This window comes from Juglans regia, chromosome 1 (genome assembly GCF_001411555.2).
Source record: "Juglans regia cultivar Chandler chromosome 1, Walnut 2.0, whole genome shotgun sequence".
NCBI classification, from domain to species: Eukaryota; Viridiplantae; Streptophyta; class Magnoliopsida; order Fagales; family Juglandaceae; genus Juglans; species Juglans regia.
In genome coordinates, this window is record NC_049901.1 from 3,383,048 (window position 1) to 3,399,780 (window position 16,733).

At 39.9% G+C, this 16,733-nt stretch overlaps 1 protein-coding gene across 4 annotated transcripts; it reads left to right on the forward strand.

Annotated features, from left to right (window-relative positions):
* The first annotated feature begins 85 nt into the window (after positions 1–85).
* LOC108992842 (DEAD-box ATP-dependent RNA helicase 14) lies at positions 86–14,294 on the forward strand. 4 transcript variants are annotated; one of them, XM_035693523.1, is made up of 10 exons: positions 86–265; positions 516–608; positions 8,210–8,567; positions 9,382–9,537; positions 10,443–10,511; positions 11,071–11,340; positions 11,522–11,872; positions 11,995–12,272; positions 12,796–13,179; positions 13,553–14,294. In XM_035693523.1, exons 3-10 carry the CDS (start codon positions 8,244–8,246, stop codon positions 13,923–13,925), a joined length of 2,205 nt encoding a protein of 734 aa, XP_035549416.1. In that variant the 5' UTR covers positions 86–265; positions 516–608; positions 8,210–8,243; the 3' UTR covers positions 13,926–14,294. The 4 variants fall into 4 exon arrangements, with proteins under 4 accessions (XP_035549416.1, XP_035549418.1, XP_035549423.1 ...); XM_035693525.1 differs by lacking the exon at positions 516–608 and having other exon boundaries at positions 8,210–8,401; positions 8,510–8,567; XM_035693530.1 differs by lacking the exon at positions 516–608 and having other exon boundaries at positions 8,210–8,401; positions 8,519–8,567.
* Positions 14,295–16,733: the final 2,439 nt, after the last annotated feature.

The window sequence follows — 16,733 nt, forward strand, 5'->3', positions numbered from 1 at the left end:
GTCACAAACTAACCCAGCCCAATACAACGCCATGCTCACTTTCCTTCCAATACCTGAGACTGAGAATACTATAAATACACATGCTTGGTTGATGGTTCCGTGATTTGCTTCCTACTTCCTGTACGCGTTTATCGCCCTTTGGAAGCTTACTTCTCTCTCTGAGCGATATACAGCCAAACACATTGAGAGAGATAAGGAAGGGCCCTTCAGATACTCCGTCCATTTTTCGCTGTCCAAATCACATCAGACCGTCGTCAGTCGTCAGGTACAAGTCATATTTCTTTTTTCTTTCAGAAATTGTCAGATCTGAGTGCCAATTTTGTTTAATGTATGAGTCATCAACGTGATACAGCGGAATTAAATCTAGGGTTTTAGTGGGTGCGATTTGGTGCTTTCTCAAAACTCTGCCTGGTTACTCGGACACGAAGAATTTGTAAATTTTTGTTTAGGGATTTTTATCCACCTTACTTTTTAAAGTAATGCAGTTCGGTAATATTATTTTGATGGTTAATCAGAGCTTGTTTTGGCTTCTGTTCTCGTGTTCATTTCGTTGGTTTTCTCGGGAGTCAAACGAAGTTTCGGAGCTCGATTATTGTTTCGTTGCGAGGGTATGAACTTGTCCGTAAGTTGGAATTTTACACAACATATTTTTTCAACCTGAATGAACTTCAGGGATCGTTTGGACACTTAGCTCTGTTATGCTAAGAGTATTTTAGATCATCCATGAATAGTACTGAAATAGTTTGTGAATAGTTTGTGAATAATAGTGAAGTAGTATGAGAATATTTGAGAGCAATTATATTTCTAAACAGGCTTTTAGAATATCTCAGAAAAGTAGTAAAATGGTTTGTAAATAGAAATGCAATGTTTTAAATTAAATTTCTTTATTTGGTTTTGGAAATGAAGAGAGATAAAAGTTGAATAAAAATATTATAAAGTTAGAAAATTGTTTAAATAGAATTTTTGATTTGAAATTTGAAACAATTTTTTTTTTTGGAAGTTTGAGAAAGTTGTATTAGATTTTGTATGTGGATAATGATTAGGTAATAATTAGATAAAAAACTGAAGATTTGAAATTGAAATGTGTTGTGTTTAAGTGATGTTTGGGAAAGAACTATTTGAGAATATCTTGTTACACAATCAAGGCCAAAGTGTAGGGAAAATTCTTGGGTTTGCGTGTTTTGTGATTTTTTTGTTCGTTATGAGCTAGGATTCCTTGAGATTGATTTTATTTTTGTTAATCATGCGTTGTATTTTTCCTTGGAAAGCGGATGAGAGGGTATTAGATTTTTTGGGATGATATGTTATTAATCAAAGCAAACCACTCAACTCGGGATTTAGGTATTGTAGACATGTGTTCTCTATATTGCATGATTAGTAATTTTTTGGTCTATTTATCCCCATCTCTCAATTATTTTCTTTTCCTATTGCGATTCTCAAGGTTACAACAGTTGCTGTGTAGCTAGTATATACCAACTATGAGTTTTATGGTTGAGCAAAGAGTTGTAGGTGAGTTAGGGGATGTTTGGAAACATATCCCATCCCATCCCATCCCATCCCATTCCATCCCAAACATTATTCAAATACAAATACTTTTAAACTAATCATTACAACTTTCACAAATTTTCAAATAAAAAAACAAAAAACAATTCAACATTTTTAAATCTCAAAACAAAAATTATATTCTAACAATATTTTAACTTTATAACATTTTTTATTCAACATTTTCTCTCTTATTTTTCAAAACTCAATAAACACTTAACTCAAACTATTTTACTACTATTCACAAAATTTTCATCTCATCTCATTCCCTAAGCATCCCATTAGAGTGATCATGAGATTCCTAAAACAAATAGTTATAGAATAGAAAGTTTTTATGTTGATGAAGGATTGGAGGCTCCTTACTCATAATAGAGAGGAGCTGAAAGGTAGTGAAGGAGATGAGACTTGGGATGGTATCAGTGCATTGGTTTATCAGAACATTGGAGGATTGTCTGAGGGGTGGGACGAAGGACTTCTACACCACGACAAGGGAGGGTGCTAGAAGTTTCGTAGAGCAGAGGTGCTCAAATGCCCGCGGTCAATTCATGGCACTAGTTGAATATGATGGGGGTGGAAGAAGAAACTTCATCTTCATACCAAAAGAAATGGAAGAGAAGGGATGGAGGAGGATGGCAGCTGCGCTGACGGAGGCCACATTGGAGAAGGAAGTTGTGAACCGCAATAGAGGTGGGGTATTGTAGAGGCTGGTGGTGGTGGGGATTTGAATGTAAATTCGTTCTTACAGGGAGGCACAAGTGCAGGCGACATCGCCGGAGTAGTCCAGAGAGCAGTTCAGTGGTGGAGCTATTGATGGTGGGACAACTCAGCTCTAGTGTAGAGCCACCATGAGATATAATAACGGCCAAGAGACCGAAAATGGCTCCTCAAACTACTGGTACGGTATGTGCATAGTGGAAGGGTGACAATGGTAGGTCTTTTGTTGGTTTGGCAGAAGGTGGTGTGCGTGCACAATACTCTGCAAGAAATGAAGTCACAATTGGTTGCACTGTAAGAGCAAGTTGATGCATTGATATGGTGTGTTGAGGAAGAAGACGATGTGGGCCTGGGCTACGCGGTCCATAAGCTATCGGGCCTGATAAGATAAATAGGCCAAAAGCAAGTGGAAAGGACATGGGCTGGTCATTTGGGCTCCAACCCGTGGGACATATTGAGGAAACCGTAGGCCTTATTCATGTGGGTGGCAGCTAACAGTAAGGGAAAAGGACATAGGCCGCTCCTATGGGCCTTAGCCCATGGGACAAAATATTGGCAAAGCAAAGGTACGAGCCCAACCCATGTGGAGAATCAAGTTTTTTTTGGGGGGGGGGGGGTGAGGCTAGGCCTTCCAACAGTGGGAGACAACCAATCTTGCCGAAAAAGATATTGGTAGCCTTGCTATAGGTCGAGAAACCTTCAAAGGTGGCCTAGCTAGTGGAGACGACGGTGGTAGTGTCAACGTCGGCAGAACCAGAAATGTTTCCCATTGATGCAACACTGCTAAGTGTCGGATCTTTGGCCCAACAAGGGTAGACAAGGCCGATGGTCAGTGGGGGAGAGCCCTCTCTTGAGCTATAGGTGGCATCTTTTCCGGTGACTGCCTTTGGATGTATCCCATGTGTTATTTCCAGAGGCCGAGATTGATGAGGGAGAGGATTTGGGGCCATCACGGATATGGCAATATGGGGATCCTATGCAAGTTGGATATTGAGAAGGCCTATGGTCATATCAATTGGGAGTTCTTACTTTACTTGCTTGGGAGGTGCATTTCAATGGTGAAGTTTACAGTCTTTGTGAATGGTAGTTCAATTGGTTTTTTTAATAGCTTTTGCGGTCTAAGACAAGGAGATCATTTGTCCCCACTCCTTTTTGTCATTGTTATGGAGGCACTAAGCAGAATGATTTTAGCCTTGGTTATCAGTGGCTTTATGGCTGGATTCTCGATTGGTGACCCTAATATGGGCTCTAACATTTCTCACTTGCCGTTTGCATATGATACACTGATATTTTGTGAGGCAGAACAAAATCAGATTTGGGAATTGAGGGCATTTCTACTTTGTTTTGAAGCGGCATCAGATTTGAAAGTGAATTTTGACAAATCAAAATTGGTGCCAGTGGGTAATTTTTTTTTTTTTTTGATAAGTAAGAAGCTTTATTGAATAGAATGGAACTGGACAATGCCCAAGTACACATGAAGTATACAAAGTGTGACACCTAATTACATTCTAGTGAGCTAAAAAGAAGATAGAAACTCATGGACATTCCCACCCCTCAATACAATAGCAAATTACCACTGTAAAAGAGAGAATACAAAAAAATTCCAGATTTCCCCCACTGCACGCTCCTCCTTGTTAAAATACCTATCATTCATTTCTGACCATAGACACCGCATTAAGCACAAAGGTATCATTCGCCACATTGCTGCCAGTTGAGCGCAATTATGCCTCCTGTTTCAGCACGCTAGTAGTTCCACCACACTCTTAGACATTACCCAACTCAGCCAGACTCTATTAAGGATACCAGTCCATAACTCCTCAGCCACCTAACAATGTAAAAGCAAATGATTTATCGATTTCCCATTCCTTTTATACATGTAGCACCACTCCGTGGCCACCATACCTCGCTTCCTTAGATTATCAAAGGTCAAAACCTTCCCAAGTGTAGTTGTCCAAGTAAAAAATGCAACTTTAGACAGTACTAAAACCTTCCAAATGCTCTTCCATGGAAAGAATGTGGGCTATTGGACTGTCAAAGCCTTGTAAAAAGATTTAACTGTAAACTTTTTTCTCCCCTTGTGAATCCACAACATACGGTCTCCCCCATTGCCTTCTAACTTTGCTGAATACAAGTAGCTATAAAAATTTTCCATCTCACCAAGTACCCAATCCTGAGCATTTCTAGTAGAAGTGACATTCCAAGTTACCGTCCCATTTGCACGACAGAACAATTCTGGAACTGCAGCTTGTTGATTTCCAGCCAAGTTAAATACAACTGGAAAAACAGTGAAAAGAGGGCTTTCTCCACTCCAAGCATCGAACCAAAAGCGGGTTCTTGCTCCATCACCCACCCCAAACTTAACATGTTTTTCAAAAGTGTTCCACCATTTTCTAATAAATTTCTATAGGCTTACTTCATAAGATCCCCTACCTTCCTTAGACACCATCCCTCCCACACACTACCATACTTGTGATCAATAACCTCTCTCTACAATGAGTTTCCTTCCATTCGATACATCCACAATCACTTTCTTAAGAGTGGCTTGTTAAGAATGCTCAAATTTCGCTTCCCTAATCCACCATTCGCAATCGGACATCTCACCCTTTGCCAACTTACAAGGTGAAATTTAATTTCCTCCCCCATGCCACCCCACAAGAAAGTTCTAAACAACTTTTCGATTCGGTTTGCCACACCCACCAGTAATGGGAAGAGAGAAATATAGTAAGTGGGAAGGTTGGAAATAGTGCTTTAGATAAGTGTTAATCTCCCCCCTTTTGATAGATATAGCCGCTTCCACCCTGATAATCTTTTCTCAATCTTCTCTACTACCCCATTCCAAATACTCTTTGCTTTGAATGACGTCTCCAATGGAAGTCCAAGATATTTCATAAGATAAGCAATTTTACAGCCCAACAACTCTGCTAGAGAAGCAATATTACTCACATCCCCCATCGGTACCAACTTCGACTTCCCCAAGTTTACCTTGAGTCTCTAAACATTTTCAAAGCACAACAAAACCGCCCTTAGAGCTTGAATCTGGTCACTAATAGCATCACAAAAGATGAGTGTATGATCCGCGAATAGTAAGTGAGAAATGGAACTGATACCATTACTATTGTTGCCCACCGAAAAACCAGCAAGAAATACCCCATTTACGGCAGCCTCCACCATGCGACTCAATGCCTCCATTACTAAAACAAAGAGGAAAGGTGATAGCGGATCCCCTTGTCGCAAACCCCTTGAAGTCTGAAAAAAACCACAGGATTTTTCGTTGACTAAAACTGAAAATCGAGCGGTCGAAACACAATGTTTAATCCATTCGCACCACCTATCTCCAAAACCACATCTTCTAAGCATATAAAATAGGAAGTCCCAACACACATGATCATAAGCGTTTTCCATGTCTAGCTTGCAAAGGACCCCTGGAATGTCTTCTCTTAACCGGCTGTACAAACACTCATTTGCTATCAAAACTGAATTCAAAATTTGCCGACCCTGAACGAAAGCATTTTGAGGTTTGGAAATGAGTCACCAAACTCATATGATTAGCTAATTCCTTTGATATGATTTTGTAGATCCCACCTATCAAGCTAATAGGCTGGAAGTCTTTCAAATCGTGAGCACCAACTATCTTTGGGATAAGAGCAATGAAAGTAGTGCTTAATGATTTCTCAAACTTAAGATTAGAATGAAAAGTATGGAAAATCTGCATCACTTCCTCCTTTACTATATCCCAACATTCTTGAAAGAAAGTCATAGAAAAACCATTCGGGTCTGGGGCTTTATCTCTGCACATACCTCTCACCACTAGATGCACCTCCTCTTCAACAAACGGCCTCTCCAACCAACTTGTTACATCCAAATCCATCTGGTCAAAAATTAAACAGTCAAGTTTGGGGCGCCATTCTACTTTTTCAGCTAGGAGATTATTGTAGTACTACACCATATGATCTTGGATCTCTTCGGGAGAATGTAACACATTTGAACCTGAATGGAGGACTTCAATAGCGTTGTTGCGCCTATGAGAATTGGCCACCTTGTGAAAGAATTTAGTAGATTTATCCCCCTCCTTCAACCAAAGCACCATTGATTTTTGCCTCCAAGATATTTCTTCCATCAACAAAATTTTCTCAATTTCGGTCACCACCACATTATTCCTTAACAAAGAATCCTCATTAACGTCCCTTTCCACCAATGCTTGCAACTCATCCCAAAGAATATTTTTCTGCACTTTTGTGTGTCTAAATACTTCTTCATTTTACTTCTTTAAATCAGTCTTTAGAGCTTTAAGTTTGCCCGCCACTATGAAACTAGGGCTACCATCAAAAGAATAAGCTTCCCACCAAGTCCTTACCTTCTCCACAAATCCTTCAACTTCCAACAATATATTCTCAAATTTGAAAGGACGCCTACCCCCATGAATAACATCACAATCAAGCAAAATTGGAAAATGATCAAAACATACTCGTGGCAACCTTTTTCTGACATAGATCCAGAAAGTGCATCTCTCATGAAGAAAAGACTAGAAATCTAACCAACATTGGTCTGTGTAGTTATCAGGGCGTCGTGAGTGAGAGAGACTGTAGAAATCACTCCTCCAAGCTCCGATGGTACTACCTCCGGCAATGGGACCTCCATTGGAGCTTCTGCGACCTTCAGAGAGGTTGTCTGAGGCTTCACCGGCGGCAGCAGCTCAGGCCCACTCACCGACTGGCCACCAGCGTGCTTGTACTTCTTCCTCCATTGTGGGCCACCAACATGCTGATGTTGAGCTGGCCTCTCCTTAGGCTGAAGCTCATTACCAAGGTTGACTTGGCCCTTCCCTTTAGGCCCTTTACCCACGCCCAACGAATCCAGCCCTCCCTTCAGTTCATCTGAACCTAGTTCACCACCCAAACCCAAACCCACCACACCATTACCCTCAATGTACCGTATTAGACTTAGAACTTTATCAGCTACTCACCCAGTGAGCTCTACATATCACGCAACTCCTACAAAAGCCTTGCCTCTTTCTGCCCATCCATCCCCTTGCCAACTCCCCCTCGGCTCTGGACAGCTACCAAAAAGGGTGCACCTCTTGCCTTTTGCAAGTCTTGCCATAACAGGTTACTGCGCAGCTTGAGGTATCTCCAAGGCCCCCTTGTATGACCTCGACGACAAGGTAACCGCCATTGTTGATGGTGAGTTTCTCCCCTGACCACCTTCTCTACCCATATCCTTCAACACCGCCGCCAGCTTCCTCCACCCCATTCCAGCCCTATCCCCAGGTATAAAAATGAAACTCTGGCGACCTTCCCCACCATACTCCACCAAAGCCATATAGGAACAACGAGGATTTCAGCAGCGTTGGGCAATGAAGCCTCTGTCACCTTCCCGATGAACAGAGTAGTACCCTTTGCTCCCAGTCTTCAGACATTCCTCCAACGTATTTACCACCATCAGATGGTGTCTAACCCTAGCCTCAAACAACTCACACCTTTCCACCCTTTCTCCTAAATGCACACATTACACCCATCTCTTCTCACCTCAAACACCTTCGATTCAATAGCTAAACAACTAAAGGAAATCATTTCCTTACAGCGGTACCAAATATCCCACCGTCAAGAGCCCACAACCACCATCAGCGAAGTGGTACGGGTTTACGCAACAGTTATAAGTGTACAAAGAGAAAACTTATAAGTGTACGGAAAGAGATGGTCGGACATTGAGAACAACTATAGGTTTTAGTGGCCTTGATTTTCATGAAGTTCTTGTTTCCATTTCTTCTTTTTAAATAGGTGTTACCTCTTGTATACCATCTTGTGTACTTGGGCTATGTATATTCTTATTAATACAATTGATTATTTATAAAAAAAAAAAAAAAAAAATTTGTCCTAGGGATTTAGGACTTGTCTATTGGAGTATTTTGTTGGCTTTACTCTGTTTATAACTTAAAACATATTCTGTGCTGTAGATTTGTGTCGGATTGTTTTGGCGATTCACATGCAATGGCTGCCACTGTGACCATCTCTTCCACAGGTCCACGATATGCACCTGAGGATCCCACGCTCCCCAAACCATGGAGAGGCCTTGTTGATGGTAAAACTGGGTACCTTTACTTTTGGAATCCTGAGACGAATGTCACTCAATATGAGAAGCCTACAGGGTCAGTTCCTCCACCAAAGTCTTCTTCGGTTCCTATTAGTTCTTCGGTATTAGTTCAACAATCTTCTCAAGGACAGCTTTGTGGCTACAGTCCTGATGAAAATGATAGTTATGGCAGGGGCAGCAATGGTGGGTCAAAGTTTGAGGTTGAGTCAAGGATGCAGCAGGTTTGGACTTCACTTGCGATACTTATTCTTGTTTCATCTGTACTTACATGTCTTGGCAGGTGTTGATTTGTTTGGGTTATAATTATGCTATACTCATTTTAGAGGCTGTAGAGTCTGAAATACCCATACACTGTTGCAAGAAACATGTCCTCTTGCGTGTTCTTTGAGGTTGGAGTGAGCACAGGGCTCTACATACATGACGAGTTTTTGAGTTATGATTAAAGCAAAAAATTAACTTCCTGTTCACATTTTATGAAAAGATTCCAATAAAGCTTTTTTGGGTTATGATGAAAGCAAAAAATACCTTCCTGTTCAATTTTCTGAAAAAGATTCCAATTAGAGTTTTTTTTTTTTTTTTAATCAGTAAACAAAATTTTATTCATAACAATAGACAAAAGTCCAAGTACATTGGACATATACAAGAGTATCACCTATACATGATAATCTAATGATACAAGAAATTCATGAAAGTTCATGCCATTACAATTAATTACAAAAAGTGTTACTTTATAACCAATTAGTTTATAAAAGTGTCAGTAAAATTATTCATAGAATGTGAAAATGAAACATGGAAAACACGGAACCAAGTCTCTTAATCAGATGCAGTGAAAGATATAACAGTGAATAGAATAACATCTTGAAACCTAAAACGTGGACAAATCAAATTCAAAAGGACCAGCAACGTTAGTTATGGAAAGTAGGAATGCAGGGATCAACTGACCCACTCCCCTCGTTTTAAACTATTACAAGTGTAGATGAAGTTTGATTTATCTTTGCTGTTGGGACTAATGCCATGTTCTTAATTTTGCATTAGAATACAAGAGGTGAAACTGTCCATTCCAGTAATACTGCAAATGGGACACTTGGTGCTGGACCTGGTGGATCTTCTACACGAGTACATGGAGCTTCAGATGTAGGAGTTGGTTTTTGTGCAGAGTCTTATCGTCGCCGGCATGAAATAACTGTTACTGTAAGTATTTAAAGCTTCATACACTGGATTACCTCAGTGATGTTCAAATCTCAGTGAGCTTGACATAATGACTGGATGAATTGGAATTTGTCCCCCTCCCCCAGTTTGGATGATTGGTGGATGGCTATGGCTATTTACATGATATCTTTTAGCTTTGATTATCTATGCGGCATGAAAGGTGTAGTTTGTACTTACTATTGGGTGTTGAAGAGAAGGCAGAAGCAAATATCAGGATTAATAATTCACAAGATTTGTGGCTTGCTTAAAGACCTGATTCATTTGCTATCATATATATGTTTGGCTTAGTATGGTAATTAGTAATATCCTCAGTTGACACTTTGGTTAAAGAGATAATTCATTTGCTGTCATAATTTAGTAGAATTAATTAATTTTTTTATGCAATTTACTAGTTGGGAATATGGTTCTCGTTTCATTGTCCCAAAATATTGTTTTGTTGGGCCCGAATATGCGATTGCTTTATGTTGTTGATAACATGTAAATTAAAACTAAGTTACGGTACCCTCGTTTTCTCTGACTAACAAAGTCCGAGTATCTGATGCATCTTAACTGGTTTTGTCCTAAACTGAAGTTATTCCATTAACTGTTAAGCTGTCTTATATATATACATATATTATATGTAAGTAAAGTAATGAAGAAACTTCATTAATCGACGCAAAAGGCCTACTCTTTGTTAGCAGCTGTACGGTAAAAGTGGGTTCTTTTGAACATGCAATTTACAAGGAACTTGCTATTGCGTATAGAATGAGAAGTATAGTAGGTCATAAATCTATGTACTTACCAATCATGAAATATTTGGGTGCTGATAGTTGCATTTTTATTTACTTTTTTTAATTGTATGATCTTTTATGGAAACATAAGTTTTTCCCTCAATTTTTTCCCCTTAGGGCGATAATGCGCCTCCACCTTTTATGTCATTTGAAGCTACTGGCTTTCCATCTGAGATTCTTAGAGAGGTATGAACTTCTAGTTCTCTTTTGTTCCTGTTTTGTGGGGGTCTTTATGGGTTATTGGGTCCAAGATTTCTTGTAAGTCTGCTAAACTATGTATCCTGAGTGTTTCTTGTGCAAAGTCCTGTCATTGCTGGAGGTCCAATGCTGAGTTTGAGGCTCATGTTAATCTTCTTTTGCCATCTGTACTTTTTGTCCCAGGTGCGATATTTGCTCCTGGGAGGAGCTAATGTCGTACGCTGTGTGCCCTCTTTGTTGGGGGTTTGCATTTAAATTGGAGCGCCCTAATTGGTGGACCAATTTTTGGGAAGGGCTTTCCGAATCATCCAAGTTCGTGGTCAGGACTGCCGTTGTTGATGATTCAGTCTGCCACTCAGTCTGAACGGAAGAAGAGGCCTCCTCCTGCTCTAGCTTGCATCAGCAAGCATTGACCACCTGCGAATGGGGGATGGTGCTTCTTCTGCCAATAGCCAGTCCTCTATAGGTTCAAAAAGAAAAAATCAACCAGAAATACTGGAGCCAGTACCTCTCTCACAGGGGTTGCTGGATTTTTTGCTTGTTCCAGGTACACAATGCTGGGTTCTCTGCCCCAACTCCGATTCAGGCACAATCATGGCCGATTGCTCTTCAAAGTAGAGACATAGTGGCCATTGCCAAAACCGGTTCCGGGAAAACCTTGGGTTACTTGATTCCGGGATTTATTCATCTCAAGCGCTGCCGTAACAACCCTCAATTGGGTCCAACTGTGTTGGTTTTGTCGCCAACTAGGGAGTTGGCAACACAGATACAAGATGAAGCTGTGAAGTTTGGAAAGTCATCAAGAATTTTGTGCACGGTATATTACTCTAGATCCAACCACTCATGTTATATATATCTTACATGTTTTCTGATTTATGTAGTTTGTGTACAAGTACTTCTGCTAAAATTATAAATATTAAGGTTTTTCCAACATGTTTGCTGAGGCGTATATACATGACATATGGTACTTTCCTGATGCTTTTATGTTTTTTTGTCAGTGTTTATATGGAGGAGCTCCAAAGGGACCCCAGTTGAGAGATATAGATAGAGGATCGGATATAGTGGTTGCTACCCCTGGTCGCTTGAATGATATTCTGGAGATGAAGAGAATTAGCCTTCATCAAGTTTCTTACCTCGTGCTTGATGAGGCTGATCGCATGCTTGACATGGGTTTTGAACCTCAGATAAGGAAGATTGTAACGGAGGTGCCTCCTCGCCGCCAAACCCTCATGTATACAGCAACATGGCCAAAGGAGGTTCGGAAAATTGCAGCGGATCTGCTCGTCAATCCTGTTCAGGTTAACATTGGCAATGTAGATGAGCTTGTCGCAAACAAGTCCATCACGCAGGTGTGAATTTTGTTGTAGGATTGCTGCTTTTTAATGTCACATTGTGTATGTGTTCTATTTATGCTTCGTGAAGTTTTATGGCTGTTAAGTCTGCTTATTCAGTGCTTGTTGGCAAATTGCAGCATGTTGAAGTATTGGCACCCATGGAGAAACACAGGCGACTGGAGCAGATACTGCGATCTCAAGAACCAGGATCAAAGATTATCATCTTTTGTTCGACCAAGAAGATGTGTGACCAACTTGCCCGCAATCTTACCCGCCAGTTTGGTGCTGCTGCCATTCATGGAGACAAATCTCAGGGTGAGAGGGATCATGTGTTGAGTCAGTTTCGAAATGGTAGGTCTCCAATTCTTGTAGCCACTGATGTTGCTGCTCGAGGACTGGACGTCAAGGACATCAGGTTGGTCGCTTTCTCTATGTTTTAGAACTGATGTTCTGTTTGGGTTTGGGGCCCTCATTTTTGGCATGCAAGACTTTTAGTCATACTACATGGTTGAAGTCATTTATGAATGTACCCCCCAAGGGTAAAGCGATCTCATAGCTTGCATTCTACCTGATAGCTTGTATATGGTATCTAAGTTCTCAATTATGGGAATTGAACTGATAGCATCATTTTGCATGATAGTTATTACTTTGAGGGTTGGAGAATTAAATGCGTTCTTGTTAGGTTTGTTTTGGGGGCTGACATAGTACCAATGGGGGTAACTAGTTGATGTGTTGATTTAGACTTGAATAACCTCATCTACAGTTCGTCTCCAGCTTCTGCTGTATAATGCAGCCTCAGTAATTAATAATTTGTGCCTCTTGAATAGTCTTCTGATGCTTTTGATCAAGTTAACTTGAAACAATACAGAAAATAAACTCTAGTGTGCATTCCTGTGTCATTGTTTTCTCAACAACTTCATTCATAATTTCTGTCGCAGGGTGGTTATCAACTATGATTTCCCTACAGGAGTGGAGGATTATGTTCATAGGATTGGGAGGACAGGGAGGGCAGGCGCCACAGGTCTGGCTTTTACATTCTTTGGTGACCAGGATGCCAAATATGCTTCAGATCTCATCAAAGTTTTGGAAGGGGCAAATCAGCAAGTCCCCCCAGAAATTCGTGAACTGGCATCCCGTGGTGGTGGGATAGGTAGGTCAAGACGTTGGGGTTCTGGTTCTGGGTTCAGTGGTCGTGATGGGGGCCGCGGTGGACGTAATGATTCAGGTCATATTGGAAGAGGTGGGTGGGGATTTTCTTCTCCCTCTTCTGGACAGCCAGAAAGAAGTGGAGGCCGTGGATATGAGCACGAGTCACATGAGAGGTATCAGGGCTCTTTTTCTTCTTAAGTTTTTTGTTATCTTTGACCTTTTGCTGATTCATACGCACTTGTATGTTTGGTTTGGTGGCTCTTCAAAATGAACTCGTTCCATTCTAATGTGGTACCACTGCCTTCCAATGCTGTTCATGATTTTTATTTTTTATTTTTAATCGGTTCATCATATGCATAAATCAGACTTGCCAACATCTTGCTTCTAACGTTGTTTTTTCTTTCTGCATTTTGATTTCATATTACTTAATGGAAGTTCTCTCTCTTTTTCCCAATTTGGCAGTTTTAGAAATTTCTCTCTGCGAGCCATAATATTGTGCATCTGACTATCTGAGTAAATGGTTGGACATGCCTTTTTGTATGACAGGTATGATCGTGGTTACAGCTATGGACAAGATAGAGGTCGCAGTCGCAGCCCCAGCCCTAGCAAGGGTTCTGCCTGGGGTGAACACAGTAAAGGTTGGAACCGTGATCGTAGCCGTAGTCGTGACCGCTCCCCAGTGCGCAGTTTTCACCAGGCAATGATGGAACGAGGGAGGTCATCCCCACCACATCAACGCCAGCGTGTGCCACCTTACAACAGTGGGAATGCAAGGGAACCCAAGGGTTCACCACAGGGGTGGGGCAGATCCTCGGGTGGTGGGCAGGATGCTGGAGGATTTGCCAATGGACCTCACTCTTCTTATTTTGGAGAAGAAGAGGAGGAAGGCTTGATACCTCAGGATGAGGTTGACAAGTAGAAGGTGCTCATCGTTCCTCTTGAACAATACTTATAGTTGGGGTTAAAACGGGTTGAGCATGCCTTCTGCGCTTTTTAACTTTTTGTTTGTGTTTTAAGTGGAAAGTAGGAGGTGCTTATAACAAGGCCGACAATGGTGTGAAAGTTGAATTTTGTTGGGTTGTCTTGAGAATAGTTCGAGGGGGTGCTAAAAGACTTAACCGGATCCCTTTTTAACTTTGACAACGTAATTAGCTATAGTTTCTTGTATTCGGTACGGAAGAAAGGGCAAGGATAAGCACCACACAACGAATGTTTTGATGTAAACATGGTGACCTGAATACTCAATGGTATAGTTATTTATTAGTGCCTTATTTCATGGTCTGGTGTAGTCATTGTGAGAGAATTTAAAAAACCTCAGGAACCAATGAATGTTATATTACTCGTTGTTTCTAGTGTTAAAAAAGAATTTAAAAAGAGTCATGTACATTCCCACTTGATGCACGAGAAAGTCGAGACTGGATTTGAGAACAGATTTATATTGAAATAAATGATCTACTACGCTCGGACTGTGCGCTCTGGAGAGAGGGTTACAGCCTACACGTCAACCAAGTTGACTCACTGATCCACTTCTCTTTTTGCTTATGCTGTAGAGATTGCATGTGATTAGGAGAGCTTTTGATGGCATTCTATTCAAGAAGAAGCTATGCCTTTCGCATTGTATGGAGACTCCAAATCAGCTTTCCTAACTCATGATGGTTAGAATGATAATCTGTTTTGGCTTCACTGCATCAATTGTCAGTCAGTCAGTCAGTCAGTCAGTCATGAACAACATACATCTTGCTGGATAATCATGACATTTAAGCATCTTTATCTTTTCTCTTCAATACGTCTTTGTTTCCCTACTTAAAATCTTAAAGATCGATCTACTGTTTCTAGTTTGGTCTATGTTCCAGCAACGTCAGCGTCTGTGTCTACTTTTTATGAGTACTACCGGATGGAAACATTGTACCGTTCTCTTTCTTTTCTTCTTGGGCCTCTCAAAATTGATGTCGTATGTAATCGCTGTCATTTTTTACCGCAGTATATATAACGGTAAGTCATTACCAACTACTGATCTAATAAAAACCCGCAGCGCTTACCGTTTAGAGCCAACGAGCTAGATTCTCTCATCGGGCAATTAAGCAGGAACACGTTATTGCTCCATGTTATTTCTTTTATAATTTAGATGTTTGAAGTTCCTTGTATTTTCAGGCCTTTTTAATTATGAGAAATGATACTTGCAGTCGTGAGCGTGCAGTCGCCGTGCAGTCGCTTTGAAAAAAGTGAATAAATAAGGGACCCACCTGAAAAGAAATTAATTTTTTAATAGTGGACTCCACTCTTTTTCAAAGCGACTGCACGGCGTTTGCGCATTCCACGATTGTATGTAGCATTACTCTTTAATTAATGCAACTCTAACCAGTGCTATCGAAATGGCCGGGATCGATAAAGTAAGTAACAATAGCAAATCACTTAAATGGCATTTTGAAGTTTATCACTCAAGACTTCAAGAATAGGGCCAAATTGGTGCCAATATATATATACACACACTACCTTGTAACGTGCGATGACATCCTTCTGTACTGGCTTATTTGCAGCTTATTTGTCTAATTTTCTTTCATTTGTACGACACATGTATTCCATGCACTACATTTCGCCACAATACCAGGATGGATAATATTCCTGCTAGCTTGATCCTACCCTCTCTCTCTCTCTCTCTCTAATCTGTGATCTCAACGCATGATTTATCCTTCTCAAGTTTCATCTGAATCTTGAAGTAATAATACTTTTATCCGCTTCCGGGAGTTGACTTTTGACTAGCAAGTTGATCTAGTGCTAAATTGAGTTACTCGTGGCCAAAAATAGAGATAATTATAGTTACAAGCTGGAATTAAATATATAAATATATATATAATATACATATTATAGTATGTCTTCTCAATAATTATATTCTCAATTAGCCTGTTATAACTAAAACTAATGTGCGGTTTGGATAGTGAGATGAAATGAGAAAGTTTTATATGAAAGTTGAATAAAATATTATTAGAATATTATTTTTTAATATTATTATTGTTTTGAGATCATTTGAAAATGTTCATGAATTGTTTATTATATTTTGTATGGAAATTCAGTAAAATTGTAATGATATTGAAATGATGAGATGAAACATTTTCACTATCCAAACGGAAAATCAAAATTTATACATTTAAAGTCTGATTAATATATTAAGCCGACAAAAATAATGCAAAATGCTATTTACACACCATTTTTGTTAATGCTTCTGCAATCCAATTAATGCAAACAGAATATAAAAATGAAAATTTTAAATGGAGCTAGCAGTACTAGGCATGCATATATGTAGCATGAGGAGAAAAATGCAAGAGAGTCATGAATATATATATATATATATATATATATATATATATGGACTAAATTTCTGGCAATACCATTAATGTTTAGCAATAACTTAATTAGGAATAAATACAGAGAAAATTAGATGCCAATTAAGGAGGGAATTGAATTGTCAGTTACAAGTTTTAAATGCTGAGCTTTTATTTGCAGTATCCATGCATGATATATGTCATGACTTCAAAACAATCCGGCCTTCCAGGTTTGGATCTTATTATTACCTAATTAAAAGACGACAAACTAAAATGATTACTCATGATCAGTACCTGAGTTGTCAAATGACCTAATTGTCTGCCCTCATTCAAGGCTATTATAACAAAATCTGGACACTACTTATTTTTCTGCTAATTAATTCGTGCCTAGTTCGGCTGATCCGTTA